General features: G+C 43.2%; 1 protein-coding gene across 11 annotated transcripts in view; it reads left to right on the top strand.

Moving 5' to 3' along the window:
• The first annotated feature begins 6,313 nt into the window (after nucleotides 1-6,313).
• EMR4 (EGF-like module containing, mucin-like, hormone receptor-like sequence 4) overlaps nucleotides 6,314-24,680 on the top strand; it is a 47,462-nt gene continuing 29,095 nt past the window's right edge. For 6 of the 11 annotated variants that reach the window (XR_014837683.1, XM_021083948.2, XM_021083947.2 and 3 more), the window contains exons 1-5: nucleotides 6,314-6,371; nucleotides 13,792-13,886; nucleotides 16,888-16,938; nucleotides 18,129-18,248; nucleotides 21,710-21,862. Coding sequence is in view for 8 of the 11 variants with exons in the window: in XM_021083948.2 (XP_020939607.1) it covers nucleotides 13,856-13,886; nucleotides 16,888-16,938; nucleotides 18,129-18,248; nucleotides 21,710-21,862 (355 nt within the window). In the remaining 3 variants the exon portion in view is untranslated. The remainder of the gene's footprint in view (nucleotides 6,372-13,791; nucleotides 13,887-16,887; nucleotides 16,939-18,128; nucleotides 18,249-21,709; nucleotides 21,863-24,680) is intronic. The other 5 variants (XR_014837684.1, XM_085013141.1, XM_085013140.1 and 2 more) reach the window with 1 other exon arrangement.

Here is a 24,680-nt window from a genome sequence, read left to right as displayed (position 1 = left end):
GACACACCTGTCTGCCTGTGAAGGAAGAACTGTGATCTGACAGTGCCAGGGGTCTCATGCCCACATGAGAAATTATCCCGAAGGCGACCTAGACCAGCTATGCCTGTATTACTTTATTTTTGAAAATCTTTATTTTTCTCGCTTGTCACATTATGGTCATCCTTTCAACTCATCACACCTTTTGGAACGTCAATTTTTTTTCTTTTTATGACTACACCTGTGGCATATTCCCAGGCTAAGGGCTGAATTGGAGCCGAAGCTGCAGGCCTGTGCCACAGCTACAGCAACTCTAGATCCGAGCTGCATCGGTGACCTCCAGTGCAGCTTGTGGCTCTGGCAACACCAGATCCTTAACCCTCTGAGTGAGGCCAAGGATCAGACCCACAACTTCACAGAGACCACGTCAGGTCCTTAACCCACTGAGCCACAAAGGTAACTCCCTCAATTTTTTTTTCGATAGTTGTTGGTCATCTACAGCCTACATGTGTCACAATGTATTTAACCTGAATTTGCATCATTTCCAATTTCTTAGCACTGTAAACAATACTGTAACAAACACCTTCAAGCTAAATTTTAAACATTCCACTCTTTAAGTGCCTTTAAAACTAGTACTGGTTACCAGGGGGAGGACAGGTCCATGTTTTTAGTAATGTTAGGTTGAAGGAAAACTTCTCTAACTGCACAAAAGCTGTCAAATGCCTCCAAACTGTCAAAAGGTAGACTGTCAGCAATACAGTCCTTGGAACGTCCTTAAAGTCTGCTTGTCAAAAGGATTCCTGCATCAGTTCTAAGTCATCTGCTTGCCTCTCTGCCTTAACGTTGTTCCAGAGTTTCCATCATGGCTCAGCGGTCACGAACCTGACTAGTATCCATGAGGATTTGGGTTCAATCCCCGGCCTCGCTCAGTGGGTTAAGGATTGGGCATTGCCGTGAACTGTGGTGTAGGTTGCAGATGCGGCTCCGATCTGGCATTGCTGTGGCCGTGGTGTAGGCTGGCAGCAGAAGCTCTGATTGGCCCCCACGCCTGGGAACTTCCACATGCTGAGGGTGTGGCCCTAAAAAAGACTAAAACATTTTTTCATCTTTTATTATGTCTAGGTTATCAGTCTTTTATATGTGATACTTTGCCCATTTGATTATAACCAGACGTTCATGTGTCTTGTTCCCAGCTAGTCTAAGAGTTCCTTCTCCAGTTTCATCTCTGTACCCTACGGCTCAGGCAAAGATTATGTTCACTGATGGAATCAATGACGTTTGCGGAATGAAGGCCACAGGGACAGTGTGTCGATCTGTGGCCCAGGAACAGGACACCGTGCTGATAACCTGCCCCTTAAAGGCCTCCTTTCTCTCGGTTTTACAAATGATGTTGTGTCCTCATCGATTCCCCCACATACCCTTCTGGTTAAGTTTCCAATAACAGTCGCTGGGTGCTAAGTCCATTATGAATGCTACTATTTCTTTCTTTTTATTGAAGTAGAGTTGATTTACAATATAGTTTCAGGTGTACAGCAAAGTGATGGATATATATATATATGTATATATTCTGAATATATATGGATATATGTTCTGAATATATATATGTAGATACATTCTTTTTCAGATTCTTTCACATTATAGGTCATTACCAGATATTGACTAGAGTTACCTGTGCTTCAATTGCAATGATTTGTATAATTCACAATATCCCTTCGATAAAGTGCTTTCTGCTTAAAAAAAAAAAAGATATGGGAAATGGCAAAAAGAGACATTCCTACTGCTTTCTTGGGAGGGGTCTTGCCTTCTCCTTTGAAATTCTATAATGTACTTCACCTAATGGCTATTTGCTATTTTTTTGCTCCTAAGTTTCACGTGTTTTTTTTTTTTTTTTTTTTTTTGGCCGCACCCTTGGCAAATGAAAGTTCCCAGGCCAGGGACTGAATCTGAGCCACAGCTGTGACCTGTGCCACGGCTGTGGCCATCCTGGCCCCTTAACCCTGTGCACCTGGCTGGGGATTGAATCCTAGCCACTGCGGAGACAACATCTGGCTCTTTAACCCACTATGCCACAGCGGGAACTCCTATCACACTTCTTTATAATCGATATTCAATCTTCTGTGACCTTACTTCATGAATAGTTCCCAGCTTTGATAAATTATCCACTTTTTGTGTAGTTTGAAACTCTCAAGCTATAGTTGTCTTTGCCACAGATATTGCCTGGCTCAATGTCCATATCTGACTTTTGGATGACAGGGTCTCAGGTTGTCTTCCTTCCTCCTCGGGAGTTTTCGGATGTTGCTGAAGTAGGATCTGGTATCTGCTCAGGATGTGGTTCTCCCATCTTCCTCTGCTTTGACCTTCTCATCCAAGTCTTCCTATGCCTAGTTGGACTACCTTCCTGGCTCAGCACAGCCATCTTCATTCATTCATTCGTGGCCAGGTCAAGTCTGCAGAACACTGAGCAGCATCCTGACCGGTGCTGTAAGAAGCCGTTCTCTCCCTAGTGTGGGGCTGCCACCATCTTCTGGATCCCAAAGCTCCTGCCCTTGGGCACAGAGTCACAAATGACTTCTGAACACCACAGCACCATCTCCCATCCTATCCCTTCTCTTAAGGGACCTCCAAGTAGCCATGTGGGTCTGTTGGACAGCTTGACACTCTCCACCCTCAATGCCTTCTCTCTTATCCTTCCAGTGGAAACTTCTCAAAACCCCCATGCATATCAACTTATGCAAGTAGGTGTTTTGGGGACACTGGAAGATTGCATCCCAATCGTTTCCCAGAAGCATCTAAATTCTACCTCTGGTCCAGCTCAAATACTCTGAAAAAGGCACACTTAAATTCCAAGCACACTTGCTAGAAGAGATTGTTTTTTTGGTTTGTTTTGTTTTCTTTTCATGGCCACTTCTGCAGTGTATGGAAGTTCCTGGGCCAGGGGTTGAATCAAAGATGCAGCTGCCAGCCTATGCCCAGCCACAACAACACCAGATCCAAACTGCATCTGTGAACTATGCCACAGCTTACAGCAACGCTGGATCTTTAACCCACAGATGGAGGCCAGAGATCTAACCCACATCCTCATGGACACCATGTTGGGTTCTTAACTGGCTGATCCACAAAGGGAACTCCGGGCATAGAGGGTTTTTTGGAAACAAAAGCAATGGTGTATTCTAAGGGCAAGCTTCACCTGACTTCCTGAGAACCAAGCAAAAGAGAACATTCGTATAAGCTACTAACCAGGACCATTTGGCATCAAGTCCAAGCTGGCATTCTGATACGGTGTAGATACTGGTCTCTCCTTGATTCTTGGGTCTGGTTCTTGTGTCCTGTGGGGTAAGACATCTTCACCATATTTCCAGCCAATTCCTACACCAAATTCAAGATGTGTAGGAAGCTTGCTGAGAGACAATTGTGTTTACATGACTAGCAAATGAGGAAGTGGCATTTGCGTGTTAAGCTTTAGGTCCACGTGTTGGGAAAAGGATAATGTTTCTTTTCTTGAAATGTGGCTTCCTCTTCTGTGATGGTTAATAAAGAAGGTTGAGCTTCTTGTTAGAATGGGTAGAACTGGTTAGAATGCCAGTGTGTCTTAGATGGTGATATGGCAGGAAGCAGCTGGCTTAGTCAAGCGGCTTAGTGAAGAGACTGTTAGTGGTGGGAGCAGGTAAAAGTGGTTCTGAACCCAATTCCAGTGTGTGAAGTTTTCACAAAACAATTCTCTGACACTGGGCGAATGTCCGATAATTCAACTCAATTGTGATACTATATACTCAGAGACGGCATCATAGGTTAAGGGCTTGGTCCCACAGGACTGCCCCCCAACCTCCAACTTCAGATGCCAACCATGAGTCCAGGCTGTCACTACTGTCCAGCTGGCTATAGATCAGAAGTTCCCAAACTCCCATCCTTGAGTTTGATGACTTTGCTACAGCTGCCCACGGACCTCTGAAAACTTTTTGCTTACTAGCTGACCAGTTTGTTATAAAAGGATATAACTCAAGAAGAGTTGGACAGAAAGAGAGGCATAGGATAAATTTGGGGAAAGGGCATGGAATGTCTATGCCCTCTACCCAAGCTCTAGGTGGTCACCAACCCGAAGGGTTTCTGAACCCTGTCCTTTTGGGGTTTTGTAGAGGCTTCATTATATAGACATGATTGCTGGAATCACTGACCATTGGTCATGGAGGTGATCTCCAGCCCCTCTCCCTTCCCTAGACATCAGGGCTTGGGACTGAAAGTTCCAGTCCTTTAATTACGTGGTTGGCTTCACTGGCAACTAATCAGCCCCCATCCCTGGGTATTTTCCAAGAGTCACCTCATTAACATAAACCTAGTTGTGGTGGAAAGGGGCTTTATGCATAATGAGACATCCATTTCACTTTGATGGCTCTGAAGTGGTTTCAGGACCTGAAGACAAGAGGTTATAACAGTTTTCCCAGCACCACAGTTGAAGTAGCTTTTCTCCATTGTATATTCTTGCCTTCTTTGTCATATCTTAGTTGATCATAAGTGGGTGGGTTGATCTCTGGGCTATATAACCTGCTCCACTGATCCATTGTTATGTATCTGTGCTGATACATACTGCTTTGATGATGGTAGCTTTGCAGTATATTCTGAAATTAGGGATCCTGATTCCTCCATCTGTTTTTCTTTTTTAAGATTACTTTGGCTATTTAGTGTCTTTTGTTTCTGTACAAACTTCAGAATTTTTTCTTCTAGTTCTGTGAAAAATGCCATTGGTAATTTGATAGGGCTTCTTTGAATCTGTAGACTGCCTTGGATAGTAGAGTCATGTTGACAATATTCTATTTATGAATCAGAGACAGACTCACAGGTTTTGAAATCAAACTTATGGTTACCAAAGGGGAAATGATGGGGTAGGGGAGGGATAAATTAGGAGTTCAGGATTAGCATATACACACTACTATATATAACACAGATCAGCAACAGGGACCTACTGTATAGCACAGGGAATTCTACTCAATATTCTATAATAACCTATATGAGAAAAGAATCTGGGGCGTTCCTGTCATGATGCAGTGGAAACAAATCAGACTAGGAACCATGAGGTTTAGGGTTCCATCCTTGGCCTTGCTCAGTGGGTTAAGGATCTGGCATTGCCGTGAGCTGTGGTATAGATTTCAAAAGCGGTTCGGATCTAACGTTGCTATGTCTGTGGCTACAGCTCCAATTCAACCCTTAGCCTGGGAACCTCCATGTGCTGTGGGTGCGGCCCTAAAGAGCAAAAAAAAAAAAAAAAAAAAAAGAAAAGAAAATTGAAAAAAGAATACGTATATTTAGGACTGATTCACTTTGCTCTACACTTGAAACTAACACAATATTTTAAGTCAATTTTAAAAAATGAAGTTATAACAAAAGATGCTCCCATTGCTCTTACTCTTCAGGAAATTTCAAGGTTTTTAGGAGCTCTCTGCCCTGTCTCTGCCCTCACTGCTCAGGCTCTCCCTAGGAGTCCAGACAACACCCACCCACCCCAACCTAACCCCCGGCTTCTCCCATCCTAAACTCTTAAAGGAGCTGCACTTCCTCAAATAATGAGAACTTCAAAAATAAGGGCTTGGAGTTCCCTGGTGGCTCAGTGGATTAGGGATCTGATATTGTCACTGTTGCGGCTCAGGTCACTGCTGTGGTGTGGGTTTGATCCCTGGCCTGGGAACTTCTGCATGTGGTGGGGGTGGCCAATAAATAAATAAATAAAAATAAGGGCTTTAAATACATTATAACAGGAGACTTGAGCTGTCACTGCTTTCAGTCAGAGATTTCAAAGCCCAGGAATATGGTCAGTCACTTTTCCGAGGCGGTCAAGTGAGAAGTGGGAACTTGCATGTGTAACTGAATCCATTTGCTGTACAGAGGAAATTAACACAACATGGTAAATCCACTAGACCTCACTAAAAAAATGGCCATGTCATCTGATTCAGCCTAATATTATGGATGGTTAACTATAAATTTTTGTCAGTACCCATGATGCAGAATATAATAAATATAATGTCAGAAGCAAAAGTTTACCAAATTCAAGGAAACTTCTCAAAATTGGATCCATGTTCATGGTAGAGATGGAGCTTGGTACCCACCTGCCACAACCTGTTTTTCCCCATTGACCACCATCCACATTTCCAAATTCATGTCTGGAGGCACTTTCGTGGTCCGTCTTGGGAAATAAGGTACTTTATAAATTACTCTAATGAAAAGAGAACTAATGAACCCTGTGTTTTGCAATCTCGTTGACTATGGCCCCAAGTCTTCTCATCTACCCACAAGACACTTTGAGAAACTGGAGCTCAAGATAAGAAGCAATGTTCTTCCTGTTTTGGTTGTTGTGAGCCCTGAGAAGCTGCCAGCTGGGTGACAAGCAAGGACTTTTCATCTTGTGGGTAAGGAGGAACTGGTTTAGTGTCTTTCCATAGAAAATAGAATGTGTTTTGCTTGTGATCTTGGGTCTAAAAAAAATATCCTGGCTCTGGAAAGATTTCAAAGGCTACCTTCTTTCAGGTCCTGTTGTTTTCTTTCTTGAAAGCTCTTCTAGGGGCATCTAGCTCACGTTCGTTTGCCCTTTTCTGCTGGGGAAAGGAATGAGTGAAAGAGCTGGCAAGCTGTATATTAAGGGGCTGAAAGAAAACTAAAATAAGACAAATTTGAAACTATGTATCGTCACTTGTGATGGAATATGATGGAGGAGAATGTGAGAAAAAGAATGCACAGGAGTTCCCTTTGTGGCTCAGTGGTTAATGAATCCAACTAGGATCCATGAGGATGTGGGTTCAATCCCTGGCCTTGCTCAGTGAGTGAAAGATTCGGTGTTGTGTGAGCGGTGGTATAGGTCACAGATGCAGCTTGGATCCGGTGTTGCTGCGGCTGTGGTGTAGGCTGGCAGCTGCAACTCTGATTCAACTCCAGTCTGGGAACTCCTATATGCCATGCGCATGGCCCCCAAAAGCCAAAAAGCCAAAAAGCCAAAAAAAAAAAAAGGTTTATATGCATATAAACTGGGTCACTTTGCTGTATAGCACAAATTGACAGACCACTGTAAATCAACTATAATGTGCCGAGACCAGCTCAGCAGGATGGGGCTGAAGAACAGGTGCTATGGAACTTAAGGAAAAAAAAGTTAACATAAAACAAGACACAGAGACATGTATCTTAAGTAAAGGTGGGAACCGGGGGACTCAAGGTCTCAAGGACCAAGAGCCCTGCCTCAAGAAACCACACTGCTTTTATTGTGCTCTTGAGGATTACGTCATCAAGTGAAAAGGGGGTTGTAGATGTAGGATATAGGGTTGTTTTTTTTTTTTTTATTATTTTATAAGTTCTTTTATTATTTTAAAAGTCACTTAGCCGGTAGATGGTTAAACTTTTACTCTAAACTTTATTAGGCATTTAAGAATTATTAGCATTTGAGTTAGCTATCTATGCATAGATAGCATTTCAGAGAATCCTCACTGTGCCTCCGCAAGAAACCAAGAAACGGCATGCCTATTTGTGGCGACCCTGTGTGCCTAGGTTTGCACCTTGGTCCTCTTTTCTAATGCATATTCTGTTAACGCCCACTCATAAACCACTTGGTCATGAGGTTCCTCTTTCTCTTATTCTTTTTTTTTTTTTTTTTTTTTTTTTTGCTATTTCTGGGGTCGCTCCTGCGGCATATGGAGGTTCCGAATCGGAGCTGTAGCCACCGGCCCAAGCCAGAGCCACAGCAACGCAGGATCTGAGCCGCATATGCCACCTACACCACAGCTCATGGCAACGCCGGATCGTTAACCCACTGAACAAGGGCAGGGACGGAACCCACAACCTCATGGTTCCTAGTCGGATTCGTTAACCACTGCGCCACGACAGGAACTCCTTTCTCTTATTCTTTAGAGGACATATCATGCTTGTGCAAATGGCGTGCCAATTTGCACAGGTCCAGTGTGCCTAGACCATTGTATTATGTCCTCATTCAGCTGACCCCGCGAATAACCCATGCCCTTTAGGTCTTTGTTCTTAAGCTTAAGTCATTTACCATCACTGTGACTGTTTCTCAAGCAGGAAGACGGGACAAAGTAAGGAAGGACAAGACGGAGTTTTCAGCAAAGAGGCTAAGAAAATATTATAAAAGCATGTCTCGCAACAATAATGGAAAAAATTAAAATCTTAAAAATATAAAATAAGAAAATTTAAAGGAACAGAGTCTAGGGCAAATACTGGTTGGTGCAACTTGGTACATCCTTCTGTCTTTCTTGATCTCTGTGATGCAAAATGTATCTTTTTAGAGGGGGTCATGGTAAAAAAAAATCTCTCCACGTCAATGTTGCTAGACATGGGAAGTAAACCAGACACTAAGACCAGTGCTATACAATCTCACTTCTATGTGGGAGCTGCCGTAGTCAAATGCATAGAAGCAGAGAGAATGGTGGTTTCCAGAGCTTGGGAGAAAGAAAATAGGAGACGAAGGTCAAAGGGTATAAAGTTTCAGTTATGCAAGATGAATAAGATCTCAAGACCTATTATACAGCCTAATGCCCATAGATAACAATACCATATTTTATACTTAAAATTTGCTGAGTGTATCTTGCTTAAAGTGTTATGAACATCCACACACACATCATAAAGGAGGCAGGAGGAAATTCTGAAAGATGATGGTTATGTTCATGGCCTTGATGGAAGCGATGGCTTCAAGAGGGTATATACTTATCTCCAAACTCCATTTTTCAGTTGGGTTCTTGGCTTTTTTGCTGTTGAGTTGTATAAGTTGCTTGTATATCCTAGAGATTAAGCCCTTGTCAGCTGCATCATTTGAAACTATTTTCTCCCATTCTGTAAGTTGTCTTTTTGTTTTCTTTTTGGTTTTCTTTGCTGTGCAAAAGCTTGTCAGTTTGATTAGGTCCCGTTGGCTTATTTTTGCTTTTAATTCTATTGCTTTGGGAGACTGACCTGAGAGAATATTCGTAAGGTTGATGTCAGAAATGTTTTGCCTGTGTTCTCTTCTAAGAGTTTGATGGTGTCTTGTCTTATATTTAAGTCTTTAAGCCATTTTGAGTTTATTTTCATGCATGGTGTGAGAGTATGTTCCGATTTGCAAGCAGCTGTCCAGGTTTCCCAGCAGTTCTTGCTGAGTAGACTGTCTTTTTCCCATTTTATGTTCTTGCCTCCTTTGTCAAAGATTAATTGACCATAGGTGTCAGGGTTTATTTCTGCATTCTCTATTCTGTTCCGTTGGTCTGTATGTCTGTTTTGGTACCAGTACCACACTGTCTTGATGACTGTGCCTTTGTAGTATTGCTTGAAGTCTGGGAGAGTTATGCCTCCTACTTGGATTTTGTTTTTCAGGATTGCTTTGGCAATCTGGGTCTTTGTGGTTCCATATAAATTTTTGGATTGTTTGTTGTAGTTCTGTGAAAAATGTCATGGGTAATTTGATAGAGATTGCATTGAATCTGTATATTGCTTTGGGTAGTGTGGCCATTTTTACAATATTAATTTTTCCAATCCAGGTACTTGGAGTATCTTTCCATTTCTTTACATCTTCTTTAATTTCCTTGATTAATGTTTTATAGTTCTCAGCATATAGATACTTTGCCTCCTTGGTCAAGTGTATTCCCAGGTATTTGATTTTTCAGGGTGCAATTTTAAAAGGTATTGTGTTTTTGTATGCCTTTTCTAAAGTTTCATTGTTAGTATACAGAAATGCTACTGATTTCTGAACGTTAATCTTATATCCTCCTACTTTGCTGAATTTGTTGATCAGTTCAAATAGTTTTTGGGTTGAGTCCTTAGGGTTTTCTATATATAGTATCATGTCTTCTGCCTATAGTGACAGTTCTGAAAAACATTATTACCTCTTTCACATCAAATACTTACTTAAACTGGTTTCAAATGAGTTCTCAAAAAAATCACCATTAACTGGACTGTGTTTACATTGAGAGTTCCCATAGAATATTTTAGAATAGGTTTTTGGAAGGGAAGAGAAATAAAGAGAAGTGCACTTTGAGAGAAGGGAAGGCTTCAGGAAGTGACTAAGTATAATAACCCCTTGGAGATTTCAACATACAGAATTTAATTTTCAGTTAAGCAGGATTGTCTACTGCAGAGATTGCAAGCCATCTTGGTGGCGCGCTGATGCTATGTTTAGGGAAAAGTGGATTTGAATGTCTTTAGGTAAAGCCCGTGGTCTCCAAATCTCCAGTTTTCATTAGCCCTCCCCAGTCCCCAAAGGCCTCACTTATTTATATTTCAAGTTTGGACTTAGGGGACATGGGAGTTTAGCCTCTTGGTGCGGGGGCTTTGCATGGCCTTTGGACTCAGCCTGACTTTTTCCAAGTCTTAGCTTTGCATTTTACTTATAGTATCACCTTGAGCAGGTGGTATAATTGAGCCTCAGTTTCTTCATCTGAAAAATGGGAGGATAATGATAATATTCACAGCATAGGGGAGTTGTGAGCTTTTAATGAGAGGACCCTGTCAAAGTACCTGCTTAGGTGCTTGACCCACCCCAGGATTTTTTTTTTCTGACTGCCCCCAGAGCATGTGGAAGTTCCTGGGCCAGGGGTTAAACCCATGCCACAGCAGGGACAACCCCAGATTCTTAACCCACTGAGCCACCACGGAACTCTCCATGAGTGATTTTAGGAAGTGATACTGGAAAGGCTAAAAGACATATCTGCGACAAAATTTGATCTTCATGCTAGAGGCCCATGTATAGTGTGTGACTAACTTGTCCAAGACCTTCAGAAATAAGAGATTTTTCTGGAATGGGACTTCTCAGATCACTACTTTGTTCCTGCGGGGGCTTCATAGGACCCTTGCTAATTCTCATCATCATGGGGTAATTCATCCGTCCTTAGCATGCAAAGTCATGGTTGTACCTGGAGTCATGAAAGGGGCATGAGAGATCTTCATGACCACCATCACTGCCATTTTCACCATCATCACCGCGACCATCACCACATCACCACCACCACCACCATCACCACCATCACCACATCACCACCACCACCACCACATCATTACCACCACCATCACCACCACCATCACCACCATCACCACATCACCATCACCACCATCACCACCACCATCACCACCATCACTACATCACCATCACCACCATCACCACCACCATCACCACCATCACTACATCACCATCACCACCATCACCACCACCATCACCACCATCACTACATCACCATCACCACCATCACCACCACCATCACCTCCACCATCACCATATCACCATCACCACCACTACCATCACCACCATCACTGTTACTATCACAACCATCATCATCACCATCTTCAGGATCATTACCAAAACCTCTCTCCCTACTGTGACTCTACTACCAGGTATACCATGTTCATTATGTCCATTATCATGATCACCACCACTGTCAGCATCTTTATTACCATGATCAATATCACCACCACCACAACTACCATCACATCCTCATTATCTCCACTATTTTATAGAAATGTTAGCAGACGTCTTTCCGCCCCTTGGTATTAGGTAATCGTTTCTCCTCCTGTTAATTATGGAACTTTTAAAGCATATGCAAATGAAGCTGCAAGAGCATAATGAACCCCACCGACCCTTCACCCAACTTTAAACATGACCAGTTCCTGGCCAATCTTTATTTTTTTATTTTCATCTTTATTTCCACTTTCTTTGTTGCTCAAATCATTCCCCCTCCACAATCATCTTGACAGAAATTTTATTCATCACATTGTGTCATCTACACAGCTTGAAGTATACATCTCCAAAATATCAGAACTCTTTAAAGATGGCCATTTTTATCACTCCTATAGCTTCCTCCCGACCATGTGTCTGAGTTGATACGTGAGAAAACTAAATGTGAATGATCTTATCGATGAAAAATGAACATTCTTCAGTGTCATCACATCTTTAGCCTTATGACCTTTTAAAAATTATTTGTTTGATTTGGTATCCAGTAAGATGCTGCAATTAGTCAATGTGTTTCTAAGTCTCTTTTAATCTAGATCACCAAGTGTTTTTCTACACCTTATTCTTATTGTTATCATTTTGTCTTTTTTGTTGTTTTGTTTTTTTGTTTTTGTTTTTTGGGGCCACACCCACATCATATGGAGGTTCCCATGTAAGGGGTTGAATTAGAGCTGCAGCCATTGGCCTATGCCACAGCCATGGCAGCATGGGATCTGAGCCACATCTGCAACCTACACCACAGCTCACAGCAACGCTGGATCCTTAACCCACTGAGTGAGGCCAGGGATCAAAACCGTGTCCTGATGGATACTAGTGAGATTTATTTCCACTGAGCCATGATGGGAATCCCTATTGTTATTTTTGGCTGAAGAAATTGGATAGCTCGTTCTGTGGAGTATCTTACAATCTGGATCTTGCTAATGCAATAGATCAGGATTTATTTATGTATTTGTGTATTTATTTATTTATTTTTGCCTCACCCATGGCATGAGGAAGTTCCCGGATCAGGGAATGAACCCATGCCACTGCAGTAACAGAGCCACAGCAGTGACAAAACTGGATCCTTAACCTGCTGAGCCTCAGGAGAACACCTAGGTCAGGATTTTAAATTTCAGCAGGATATTCCATCAGAGGTTCCTATTATTCCCCCACCTGTTGCGTGATAAGTTGGCTTCCTATAGGGAATTATGCTATGGTCATGCATACAGGAAACTTTCCTTGAGATAATTCTCCAGAGATAGAATTTTTGCTGTTTTTTTTTTTTTTTTTCCTTTTTAGGGCCACACTCATGGCACATGGAGGTTCCCAGGCTACGGGTCAAATCAGAGCTGTAGCTGCTGGCCTATACCACATAGCAATGCCAGATACTAGCCATGTCTGCAGCCTACTCCTCTGCTCACGGTAATGCCAGATCCTTAACCCACTAAATGAGGCCAGAGATCAAACCTGAGTCCTCATGGATGCTAGTCAGATTCGTTTCCACTGAGCCACGATGGGAACTCCAGCAGTAGAATTGTTGAGTCAAGAGATGGACAGAAATGAACATTGTTTTTTTTCCTGCCGAGTCTGTGGCATGTGGAAGTACGTAGGCCAGGGATCAAACCCACTCTGTAGCAGGGACAATTGCAGATCCTTAACCACTGGGTCACCAGGGAAATGAACAGATTTTGATAAACATCAGCCACCTAAAATTCGTGATCTCAAAGTACATTTCAGCACTGTATTTGATAGCCAAGACATGACTATGTAAATGTCATTGACAGAGGAATGGATAAAGAAGGTGTGGTCCATATATACAATGGATTACTACGCAGCCATAAAAAAAGAAAATAATGGCATTTGCAGCAACATGGATGGACCTAGAAATTATTGTGCTAAGTGAGGTTAGTGAGAGACAGAGGTCATGTGATGTCACTTCTATGTGGAGTCTAAAAAAGGGATACAAATAAACATTTGCAGAATAGAAACAGACTTATAGCCTTTGAAAACCTTATGGTTATCAAAGGGGACAAGTGGAGTGGGGTAGGGAGGGGTGGACGGGGGGTTTAGGGTGGAAATGTTCTAAAATCAGGTTGTGATGATGGTTGTACAACTATAAATATAATAAAATTCAAAAAAGGAAAAGGAAGAAATCAGTTTTCAGGCATTCCCACTGTGATGCAACGGGATGGGCTGTGTCTTGGGAGTGCTGGGACTCAGGGTCGATTCCCTGTCCCCCCACAGCAGGTTAAGGATCTGCTGCAACTGCGGCTCAGATCTGATCCCTGGCCTGGGAATTTCATATGTTGTTCAGTGGCCAAAAAAAAAAAAAAAAAAAAGGAAAGAAGGAAATCAGTTTTCATGGGGCTTATTCATTTCAGGAACCATTGCCAGGCTCTGCTTGCGAGCGCTTCTCAGACTGTTCCTCTTGGCATCCCAGTTGCTATGGGCAGCAGGGGCCTGTCCCTGCTCGCAGGTGAGTGGAGAAAAGAAGTCCCCTCTCTTCTCCCTGGGCCCTGAATTCCCCAGCTTGGGTGGCTTTCCTGAATGTGGCAATTTCTGCAGCACTTTCGGTGTGCACGTGCCCAGCTAGTAGAAACTGTTAGATCGAGTCTCTTAGTCATTCTCTCCCGAAGCAGAACTGAGACGAAGACTTGGTGGTAAGTAATTTCTTTGGGAGGGTGTGTCTCAGGAAGCACAAGGGAAGGGGTGGAGCATGTCAAAGAGGGAAGGGAGAGGAGCAGAAGGAGGGTGCATTGATGAGGCGGTCAGCGCTGGGGGTAGCTGGCACTGAGATCCTCCTGGGGACCCTTCCAATGTGTAATGTGCCTCAGATGGTCAAGGAGTCTGGGCTGTTTATCTTCTGCTCCTCACCCCGCCCTGCTGGGTGTCCCTTCTGGGCTGAGGAAAAAAAAATGCCCTTTTACAGACAGATACTGCAAGTTATCTGCCTGCCTAGTAACCCTCTCCGGAGCAGGCTCAGGGGACACTTCAAACATCTGCTATGCTGATTGACCACTAAGAAGGTCCAGACTTGGAGAACCCTGGATTAGTACGTGGCAGTGACCTGAACCTACCCACCCTTCTGCTCTGGGCTTTAGGGACTTCAAGATAATTAAAAAATACCATCAGTGGCGTCAAATCGTTTCAAGCTAGAAGGTTTGTAAGGAGACCTTACATACAAATGTGTGATATCCATGACTTTATGTTAGAAGCCGGAACATTTTTTTTTTCCTTGTAAAAGGCCAGATAATCACTGTTCTCAGCTTTGTGGGCCATTTGGTCTCTGTCTTTTTGTTTGTTTGTTTGTTTGTTAGATGCTTCATGGTATATGAAGTTCTGGGGCCAGGGATCTGATCTGAGCTGCAGTTAAAACTTACACCACAGCTGCAGCAATGCTGGATCCTTTAACCCATTGTGCTTGTGTGGGGCTGGGGATCAAACCTGCATCCTGGAGCTGCAGAGACACCACCCATCACGTTGTACCACAGCAGGACCTCCTTGTCTCTGTCTTAATGCCTCAGTTCTGCTGTTATTACATAAAAGCAGCCACAGACCTTATGGGAACCCGTGGCCGTGTTCTAATAAAACTTGACTTACAGATGTACAAATGCCAATTTCATATCATTCACATGCTGTGAAATAATTACTCTTCCTGATTTTTTTGGGGGGGTCTTTTTGCCATTTCTTGGGCTGCTTCCGTGGCATATGGAGGTTCCCAGGCTAGAGGTTCCTATGCCAGAGCCACAGCAACACAGGATCCGAGCCGTGTCTGCGACCTACACCACAGCTCACAGCAACGCCGGATCGTTAACCCACTGAACAAGGACAGGGATTGAATCCCCAACCTCATGGTTCCTAGTCGGATTCGTTAACCACTGCGCCACGACGGGAACTCCTATTCTTCTTGATTTTTAAAAAACCATTTAGACCCATGAAAAATCATTCCTAGCTCCTGAGCTGTACACAACAGGCAGTGGTCTGGATTTGGCCCAAGGGCTAGCGTTTGCAGATCCTTGCCATGTGGAAATCCAGTACTATTTTTTGGTGTGCATAAAAAAAATTCACAAGAAAGTTGCTGAGGCTTGAACATTTTTTTGACCTGCAAAAATGGCCGTGTTAACAACAAGGTCTTCCTTTCTAGCACAGGGGACTATATTCAGTATCTTGAGATTAAACCATAATGGAAAAGAATATTAAAAAAAGTATGTGTATGTGTGACCGAATCATTTTGCTGTACAGCAGAAATGCACACATTGTGAATTAACTTTACTTCAATTAAAAAATGGCCATGTCATCTGATTCAGCCTAATATTATGGATTGCTAACTAAAATGTTTTTGCCAGTACCTGTGATACGGGACATAGTAAATACTATAATGAAGGTAGAAAGACCAGGTGTTGGCCTTTGCCCAAGGGTCCTGTCTTGTTCCGTGATAATCCAAATGGGTCATGGGCAGATTCAAATTACATATATATATATATATATATATATATATATATATATATTTTATGGCAGCATATGGAATCTCCTGGGCTAAGGATTGAACTCACAACTCCACAGTGACACAAGCTGATACTATTAGATTCTTAAGGCACTGCACCACAGCCGGAACTCCACCTTACCTAGATTTTATTTATCATACTTAAACCACTCGGGGTCTGATGTTTGCCGTGAAAGCAGATGCCTCCAGATTTTCGTGAAGGATTCCAACACAACCCACTGGTGATGAAGGGGCCACCGGGAGGGCAGAAAGCAGGAGGGTAAGGAAACCCAGGAGAACTGCTCTGCCACGAGGTTCACAGTCTCTGGTTTGGGGGAACCCCTGGGAATGTGGTTAGTTTCCAGGTTGTCTCTGGCCAATTATCTTGCTCGGCCACACTTGATCTGAGCCAGGATCCTTCCTGGAGATGTGTGCGCATCTCTCGGCCAAGACGGATTCCAGCGCCAAGGATCCTGGGAAGTCGGTTGTCTCCTGCCCCCTATTGGCCCCTCCCAAATCCTCTAGGTTAGTCTTCAGGGCATCACCATGCTCCTTATCAGGGCCTCCTTTTGTGAGACAACTCATTCAAGCGGCTATTACTGTGTCTGGCCAAGGTGGGCCGTTTTGGTCAATGGTCCCCTAACAGTGTCAGACTCAGTTGAATGGTAGGACACCCAGCTGGAGGATTGCTTGTTGGTGTGGGACCCCCCTGCCTCCACTAGACACATTAGACTAGGGTGCAGGAGCTGTTACAGCTGTAATCAGATGCACCTCTCAGGCACCAGTAGTACTCGATCTTACCCTCTTTCCCCACTCCCCATATCCCTGGGGACCCTGGTGTTTATAGCCTTTCTGGAGGAATCTACAGTGAAGCTATCACACTTCATCAGATGCGTAGGAGGAGGAGGCAAAGCCCCCAGCCCACCCAGGCTTCGACCAAGCAGAGCCTCAGGGCATCCTCCATCTGCTTTATCCCCGCCCCCTCTCGTTCTAGTTCTCAGCATCCCACTGGCTTTGTCAGGATCCGAGGCAAAGAATTCCGGAGGTGAGTTGATTCCTTATGAAAGGGAAAGGAATTGGGCAGTGGAATCTGCCTCCAGGGGAGGGAAGGAGGCCCTTTGGTGAGAATGCTACACTTCTGCTACTTTGTGCCTGCTCCTTGGAGCGCCCAAGGACTGTTCCCCTTTCTCCATCTTCAGCATCATCACCCTCCTTTATTGAATTATTGGCTCTTGCCCTGCACTGGGGATTCATGCCGAGTGAGTTGCCTGCACCTCACTCAATCCTCATGCCATTTCTGCCAAAAGGGTTGTGACATTAACCCCCTATGACCAATGGCCTTCTAGAGAAGGATCTGACTCAAGGTCACACAGCAGGTGGGTGCTGGAGTGTCCCCTTTCTTTTCCCAAAGCTTGCATTTCAAGTTGTGCTGGGAGATACTTTTGACTTTAGCCCAGGTCTGGAGTTGGGTCTCCCTAGAAGCAGATTCTGAAATAAGGACCTAAGAACAAGTCATGTATCTGGGAGGGAAACCCCAGTTGGGAGGGAAAAATTACAGGAGAAGGCGAGACATTGTTGAGTCTGTTGTCAAGCGAGTGACCAGAGTGGCTACTCTAAGTACCTTATGTGAGTGATATCCCAGTACTTGTCCTTTGGTGATGGGCGTATTTACTTATCACAAGGTTTTCAAGGTTCCTGCAGCATATGGAAGTCCCCAGGCCAGCTGTCCAATCAGAGCTGCAGCCACCAGCCTACGCCACAGCCACAGCAACGCAGGATCCGAGCAGCGTCTGTGACCTACACCCCAGCTCACAGGAGTGCCACATCCCTGACCCACTGAGCGAGGCCAGGGATCAAACCTGCATTCCCGTGGATACTAGTTGGATTTGTTTCCGCTGGGCCGCCATGGGAACTCCAAAGCCAGTTTTTTAAAATCTACTGACTCAGTCATTTAATACAGTCAGGCACTGACAGAGGCAGCTGCTTCTGGAGGGAGAATTCATTGCCAGCCTACCATGTGGTGAACAAAAGGATGTTGGTGGCCAGAGAGAGCCCTCAGGAAAGAAACACAGATGCTGTTTAGCCGTAGGATAAATGCAAAAAAGATGCCAACAGAGCTAGTCCCAAGAGGACATTCTTCCAACCACAGCATTTGATACCTCCCAGGGGCTCAGTGAATGTTTCTTGAATGAATGAATGACAAAATGAACAGACTGGATCCTGTGTTCCTTGCAGCTCTCTGTCCTTCGTGCCCTGAACATGCTGACTGCTACAACAGCACCCACTGTGCTTGCAAAAGTGGATTTCAGTCTGTGCCTGCGGGGAGATACTTCAAGTCCCATGGAAAATGTGAAGGTAAAGAAGCAGTCCACACTCATCTCGCAGATTGGGAGGGGCCAAGGGCATCCTTCTTAGTCCCACATTCTGTGTTCCCTAGGGGTGCTGGTGCTGCAATGGTGCAGGAATATTATAAGACAGAAAATATCATAGCTGCCTCAGTGTCCTTAGAGAAGTCCCCAGTCCTTGTTCCCATCTCACTCTCATCCTGATAGTGGCTTGATGATCTCTGATATGGGCTTGGTTTTTCTTTTTTTCTTTTTGTCTTTTGTCTTTTTTGGGCCACATCTGCAGCATATGGAAGTTCTCAGGCCAGGGGTCAAATCGGAGTTGTAGCTGGCAGCCTACATGACAGCCACAGCAACACCGGATCCTTAACTTACTGAGCAAGGCCAGGGATAGAACTCACGTCCTTATAGATACTAGTTGGGTTCGTTAACCCTTGAGCCATGATGGGAACTCCTCTTTTTCTTTTTTTATTGAAGTATAGTTGATTTGCAGGGTTGTGCCAGCTTCTGCTGTACAGCATAGTGACCCGGTCATACATATATATATACATTTTTTTTTTCTCATACTATCTTCTATCATGTTCTATCCTAAGAGATTGGATATAGTTCCCTGTGCTGTTCAGCAGGATCTCATTGCTTATCCTTCCTAAGTGTAACAGTTGGCATCTACTAACCCCAAACTCCCAGTCCATCCCACCCCCTCTCTCCTCCCCCTTGGCAACCACAAGTCTGTTCTCCATGTCTGTGAATCTGTCTCTGTTTTGTACCCGGGTTCATTTTTGCTGTATTTTACGTTCCACATATAAGTGATATCATATGGTATTTGTCTTTCTCTTTCTGACTTATTTCACTTCATATGAGAATCTCTCATTACATCCATGATGCTGCAAATGGCATTATTTTGTTCTTTTGTTGGCTGAGTGATAGCCCATTGTATATATATACCACATCTTCATTCATTCGTCTGTCAGTGGACATTTATGTAGTTTCCATGTCTTGGCTATTGTGAATAGTGCTGCTATGAACTAGTGGAGTTCCCAGGACCCTGGGGTCTTGAAGTCTTCTCCATCACTGGTGGTTATTTTGTTTGTTTATTTGTCAGAGAATTCCACATGGGCAGGGATTTTATCTGTTGTGTTTATTGCTCTCTGCTTAGGACAGAGAATAATGTCATGTGGCAGATGCCCAACAAATAGGTGTTCACCAAGAGAACAAATGAATAAATTAACTGGGCACTCAGCCTCTTCCACGATCTGGCCCCAACTGTTTTCTAGTTTCATTCTTTACCACCCCCTTCAGCTTTGGCCCAAATCCTTTTTCTTTTTTTTTAAGGGCCGCACCTGCAGTATATGGAGGTTCCCAGGCTAGGGGTTGAATAAGAGCTGTAGCTGCCGGCCTACACCACAGCCACAGCAACTCAGGATCGAGCCGTGTCTGTGACTGACACCACAGCTCCCGGCAACGCCAGATCCTTAACTCAATGAGCGAGGCCAGGGATTGAACCTGCGTCCTCATGGATGCTAGTCCACTGAGCCATGATGGGAATTCAGCAAATCCTTTTTCATTTCCGCAAATTCTAAAGGTCAATTTGAACACGAAGGGAAATACCATTCTTGAATGTCTCATTGCTGGAACTGATTACTCAATTGATGGAGTGAGGGTAAATTCAGAGGGTGAAGCAGAAAATAGCAAACTATGTAGAATTTATTTTATTTTATTTCATTTCACTTCATTTTATTGTGGCAAAATATACATAACTTACAATTTACCATTTTGGCCATTCTTTTTATTCTTTTTGGCCATGACCCTGGCATCTGGAGTTCCAGGGCCAGGGATCAAACCTGCTCCACGGCAGCAACCGGAGTCACAGCAGTGACAACGCCAGATCTCTGTAACCCTCTGTGCCACTGGGGAACTTCCATTTTAGCCATTCTTTAGATGTGTCTTTCTGTGGGATTAAATACATTCTCATTGCTGTGCAACCATCATTGTCCAGCCACAGCATTTTTCATCATCCCACATGGAAACTTTGTACCCATTAAATACCAACTCTTCATTCCCCATCCCCCCAGTCCTTGGCAACCACCATCTACTTTCTGTCTCTGTTAATTTGACTCCTCTATGGACCCCCTATAAGTGGAATCATACAATACTGCATTTATTTATTTATTTAAGATATTAATTTTTTTCAATTGCTATACAATATGCATAGCACAGTATTTACTCTTTTACCGTTTTAAGTGTTCAGTTCATTAAGTTCATAGCTTCATCTTTGTGCAATCATCACCTTCATCCAGCTCCAGAATTTTTTTCTCTTGCAGAACTTGTCCCCATGAAACGCTAACTTCACACACCCCTCCTGCCATACCCAGCCCCTGGTACCCACCCTTCTACTTTCTGTCTCTGTTTATTTGACTCCTCTAGGCACCTCCTATAAGTGGAATCACACAGTATTCGATACATTTATTTATTTGGCCACTCCCAAGGCATGCATAAGTTTCTAGACCAGGGATCGAACACGTACCACAGCTATAACCAGAGCCACAGCAATGACAACGCTGGATCCTTAGTCTGCTGAGCCACCAGGGAACTCCTGATGTATTTATTTTGAAATGGTTTTAATATTTATTTATTTATTTATTTATTTTTGCTTTTTTAGGCCCTTACCTGTGGTATATGGAGGTTCCCAGGATAGGGGTTGAATCAGAGCTGTAGCCTCTGGCCTACACCACAGCCACAGAAACACCAGATCCAAGCTGCACCTGTGACCTACACCACAGGTCACAACAATGCCAGATCCTTAACCCACTGAGCGAGGCCAGGGATTAAAGCCACATCCTCACGGATCCTAGTCGGGTTCATTAACTGCTGAGCCATGAAGGGAACTTCTGAAATGGTTTTAGGCATAAATAAAGATTGTAAAATAGTGCAGTGAATTCTGTATAACCCTCACCCAATTCCCTAAGGTCAACCAATGATGTAACCATAACACATGATTGAAACCAGTGAATGACTCTTGGTACAATAATATCAATTAAACCACAAATTTCATGCAAATGTCACCAGGTATTCCCGTAAATGCCTGCCATTTCAGAATCTCACATTGGATTTAGTTATCCTCATCTTGTCTTGTCAAATCTGTCACAGCTCCTCAATCTTGCCTTGTCTTCTGTGACCTTGCTTTTGATAGGACACCGTAGATGCCCTTCTGAACTTTGCTTTTTTCCTTAGCCATATATCCTAGAAATGACTATTGGATTTATAAATTAACTTAGAGAGAACAGTTATCTTTATAATATTGAATAATCTTAATATTACTAAATAATCTTAAGTAGTATTAAGTAATCTTAACCAAGGACAGATGCTGTTCTGGGAACATTTATGAATGACCTGGGCTAGTAGAGATCTCAGACCAGGGGAGATGGTATGGTCTTATGAGAGTAAAAAGTGATATTTTCTCTTGATTCACAGATATTAATGAGTGTCAGACTGGGCTGGCAAAGTGCAAGCAGGAAGCATATTGCAGAAATGAAATTGGAAGTTACTACTGCAGCTGTGTCTCGAATTATCCTGTCTTCAACTGGGTGGCTGGTATCATTAAACTGGATCGTTCAGATTGTTATGGTAAGAACCTCCAAATACTTTTTCCACCATGAAAAAGGAGGCAGGGGTGGGCCTTTGAAAGTTCTATCAATTTCAGGCTAGGATAAGAGAGTAGAGATCTGTCCTGGCCCTTACCCTTTAATCATTGTTGCCTTTGGTTACTGTTTCCAGGGAGATCTCACTCAAGCTCATGGACCAATCACCACTTTTATGTAGATAGCTTACAGACCAATCACCACTTGTTTGTAGATGGCTTACACATTTAGGTCTCTGCCTGGGTCTCTTTCCTGGGCTTCCAAAATGACACCTCTAATTTTTTATCAGAGTTCTTTATGTGTTCCTCTCTCACTCACTTTAAATTCAATTTCTGTATCTATCTGCCTACATACTAAAACCTATGATTTCATAGTAATACTTCTGATTCTAAGCCAACACCAGGGATTGACCTAGCCTTCCCTCTTTTTCATTTGTCTTATTTGTAGCTCCTTTCTCCAATACAGAGAAAACTGGTTCTCACTATCTTACATATGTACTCGTTTGCTCATTCCTAGTATAATTCCATGTTTTGAGTTAGATTGATTGGGCTTAATTTCTGGCTCTGCCACCTACCATCTGACTTTTGGGGTGATAACTTCTATATGTTCCACCTGTCAGTGAGACTAATAATAACATCTGTATTAGTTATGTGTTGCTGTGTAACAAATTACCCCAGCACTAGTGGCTTTAAACAACATACAGCTGAACCTCGAACAATGTTGAAGTTAGGGGCACTGACCCTCTGCACAGTTGAAAATCTGTATAAAGCTTTGCAATCAGTTTTCTCATCCATAGTTCCACATCTGCAGATACAACCAACCACACATCATGTAGGACTGCCATAAGTATTTATTGAAAAAAGTCTGTATATAAGCAAACCTGTGCAGTTCAAACCCATGTTGTTCAAGGTCAACTCTATATTTACTGTCTCACAGCCTCTATAAGCCAGGGATTCAAAGATGGCTTACCTGGGTTCTGGGTTTCTCATAGCTGCAAAGTGTTGACTGGGGATGCAGTCTCATCTGAAGGCTCAACGGTGGCAGGGGCAGGCAGGGGCAAATCTGCTTCCAGGCTCACTCCCATGGTTGCTGGCAGGACTCAGTTCTTTGAAAGCTATTGGCTTGAAGGGCTTAGCTCCTTTTTGGTGGTGGGTGAGCTGCTGCCTTCAATTCTTAGAGAGGTGGGCCTCTGTAGCTTGTTTTATTATAGCAAACACAGGAGAATAGCCAGAGATAGTATGTGAGCCAAACAGAAGTAGAATCTTTTAGAATCTAATATTGGAAGTAACATCCTATCACTTTTGCTGGACTATATTCATTAGAAGTGAGTCACTGGGTCCAGTTACAGGGGGAATACTACACAAGGGTGAGTAAAGGGATATGAAGTAGGAATCTTGAGAATCATTTTGAAAACCTTCTTACCTCAGATTTTACTGGGTGGAATATCCCCCTGCCATTCATGTCCACCTGTATAGTGTGAATGTGATCTTATTTAGCAATAATCTTTGCAGATATAATCAAATCAAGACGAGGTAAGACTAGATTAGGGTGAACCCTAAATCCAGCATGACTGGCGTCCCTATAAGAAGAGGGAAATTTGGACACAAACAAACAAAAGACAACCTGTGGACTGCTAGAAAATATGTGCCAATGATGAGACGGACAAGGGTTTAATTTCCACGACACATGAACGGCTCATAAAATGCAATATAACAACGAATTAAAAAATGGGCATGGGGTTCCCTCTGTAGTGCAGTGGGATTGGTGGCATCTTGGCAACACTGGAACACAGGTTTGATCCCTGGCCTCCCACAGTGGGTTAAGGATCCCATACTGCCACAGTTGCAGCATAGTTCGCAGCTGAGGCTCAGATCTGAACCCTGACCAGGGGACTCCTTATGCTGCAGGGCGGCCAAAAAAGGAAAAAAAGAAAAAGAAGAAGCTAGATAGAAGAAACAAAGTAAGATCTCTCTTAGAGCCTTCAAAGGAGCCACAACCATGCTGATACCTTGATTTTGGACCTACTGCTCCCAGAACCTTGAAAGAATACATTTCTGGGAGTTCCCACTATGACAAAATGGGATCGGCAGTGTCTCTGGAGTGCTGAGGTTCAATCCCTTGTCTGGCACAGTGGGTTAAGGATCCACATTGCTGCAGCTGCAGAATAGGTTGCAACTGTGGCTTGGATCTGATAGCTGGCCTGGGAACTTCATATACCACGGGGAGGCCAAAAAAGAAAAAAAAATGTTGACGACTGACTCATGAAATAATATGCATCAAATAAAAATTTTAAAAAAGAATGCATTTCTGTTGCTTTGAGCCACTCAGTTTGTGATGCTTTGCTACTGCAGCCCTAGGAAACTAGTACACATCACGGATCATTAAATTTGATGTGTGCAATTTTTAGCACAGGGCCAGGCACCTAGGAAGCCTCAATAAATGTTAGCTATTCTGCTACATATCTCAGTTCTAAAATCTTTTGTGTTCTTTTAAAAGTGATCGTGTATAAGAAGTCACTTTACATACCATGCTATGTAGACAACATGGTATTATTACTGCTTCTACAGTATTGCCTCAATTAACGCCCAATCCTTTGGGAAGCCTTCTTGGCAGCCTCAGTGTGGTCCTTTTCTACACACTCCCAAGTCATCTCATCCTATTTATTAAGAACCTGTTAGACTCTTGCAGTCACTTATTTATTTAATTAAAATTAAAAAAAATTTTTTTTCTTGTTATCGATTTACACTGTTCTGTCAACTTATGCTGTATAGCAAAGTGACCCAGTCATACTATTTATTTGTCTT

Source organism: Sus scrofa, chromosome 2 (assembly GCF_054392235.1).
Source record: "Sus scrofa isolate SSC_HxYL_T2T_F1_AM1 chromosome 2, Sscrofa_HxYL_maternal_Yorkshire_Landrace_v2.0, whole genome shotgun sequence".
NCBI lineage: Eukaryota > Metazoa > Chordata > Mammalia > Artiodactyla > Suidae > Sus > Sus scrofa.
Note: the sequence above shows the minus strand (reverse complement) of the source record. Positions and strands in the feature narration are given on the sequence as shown.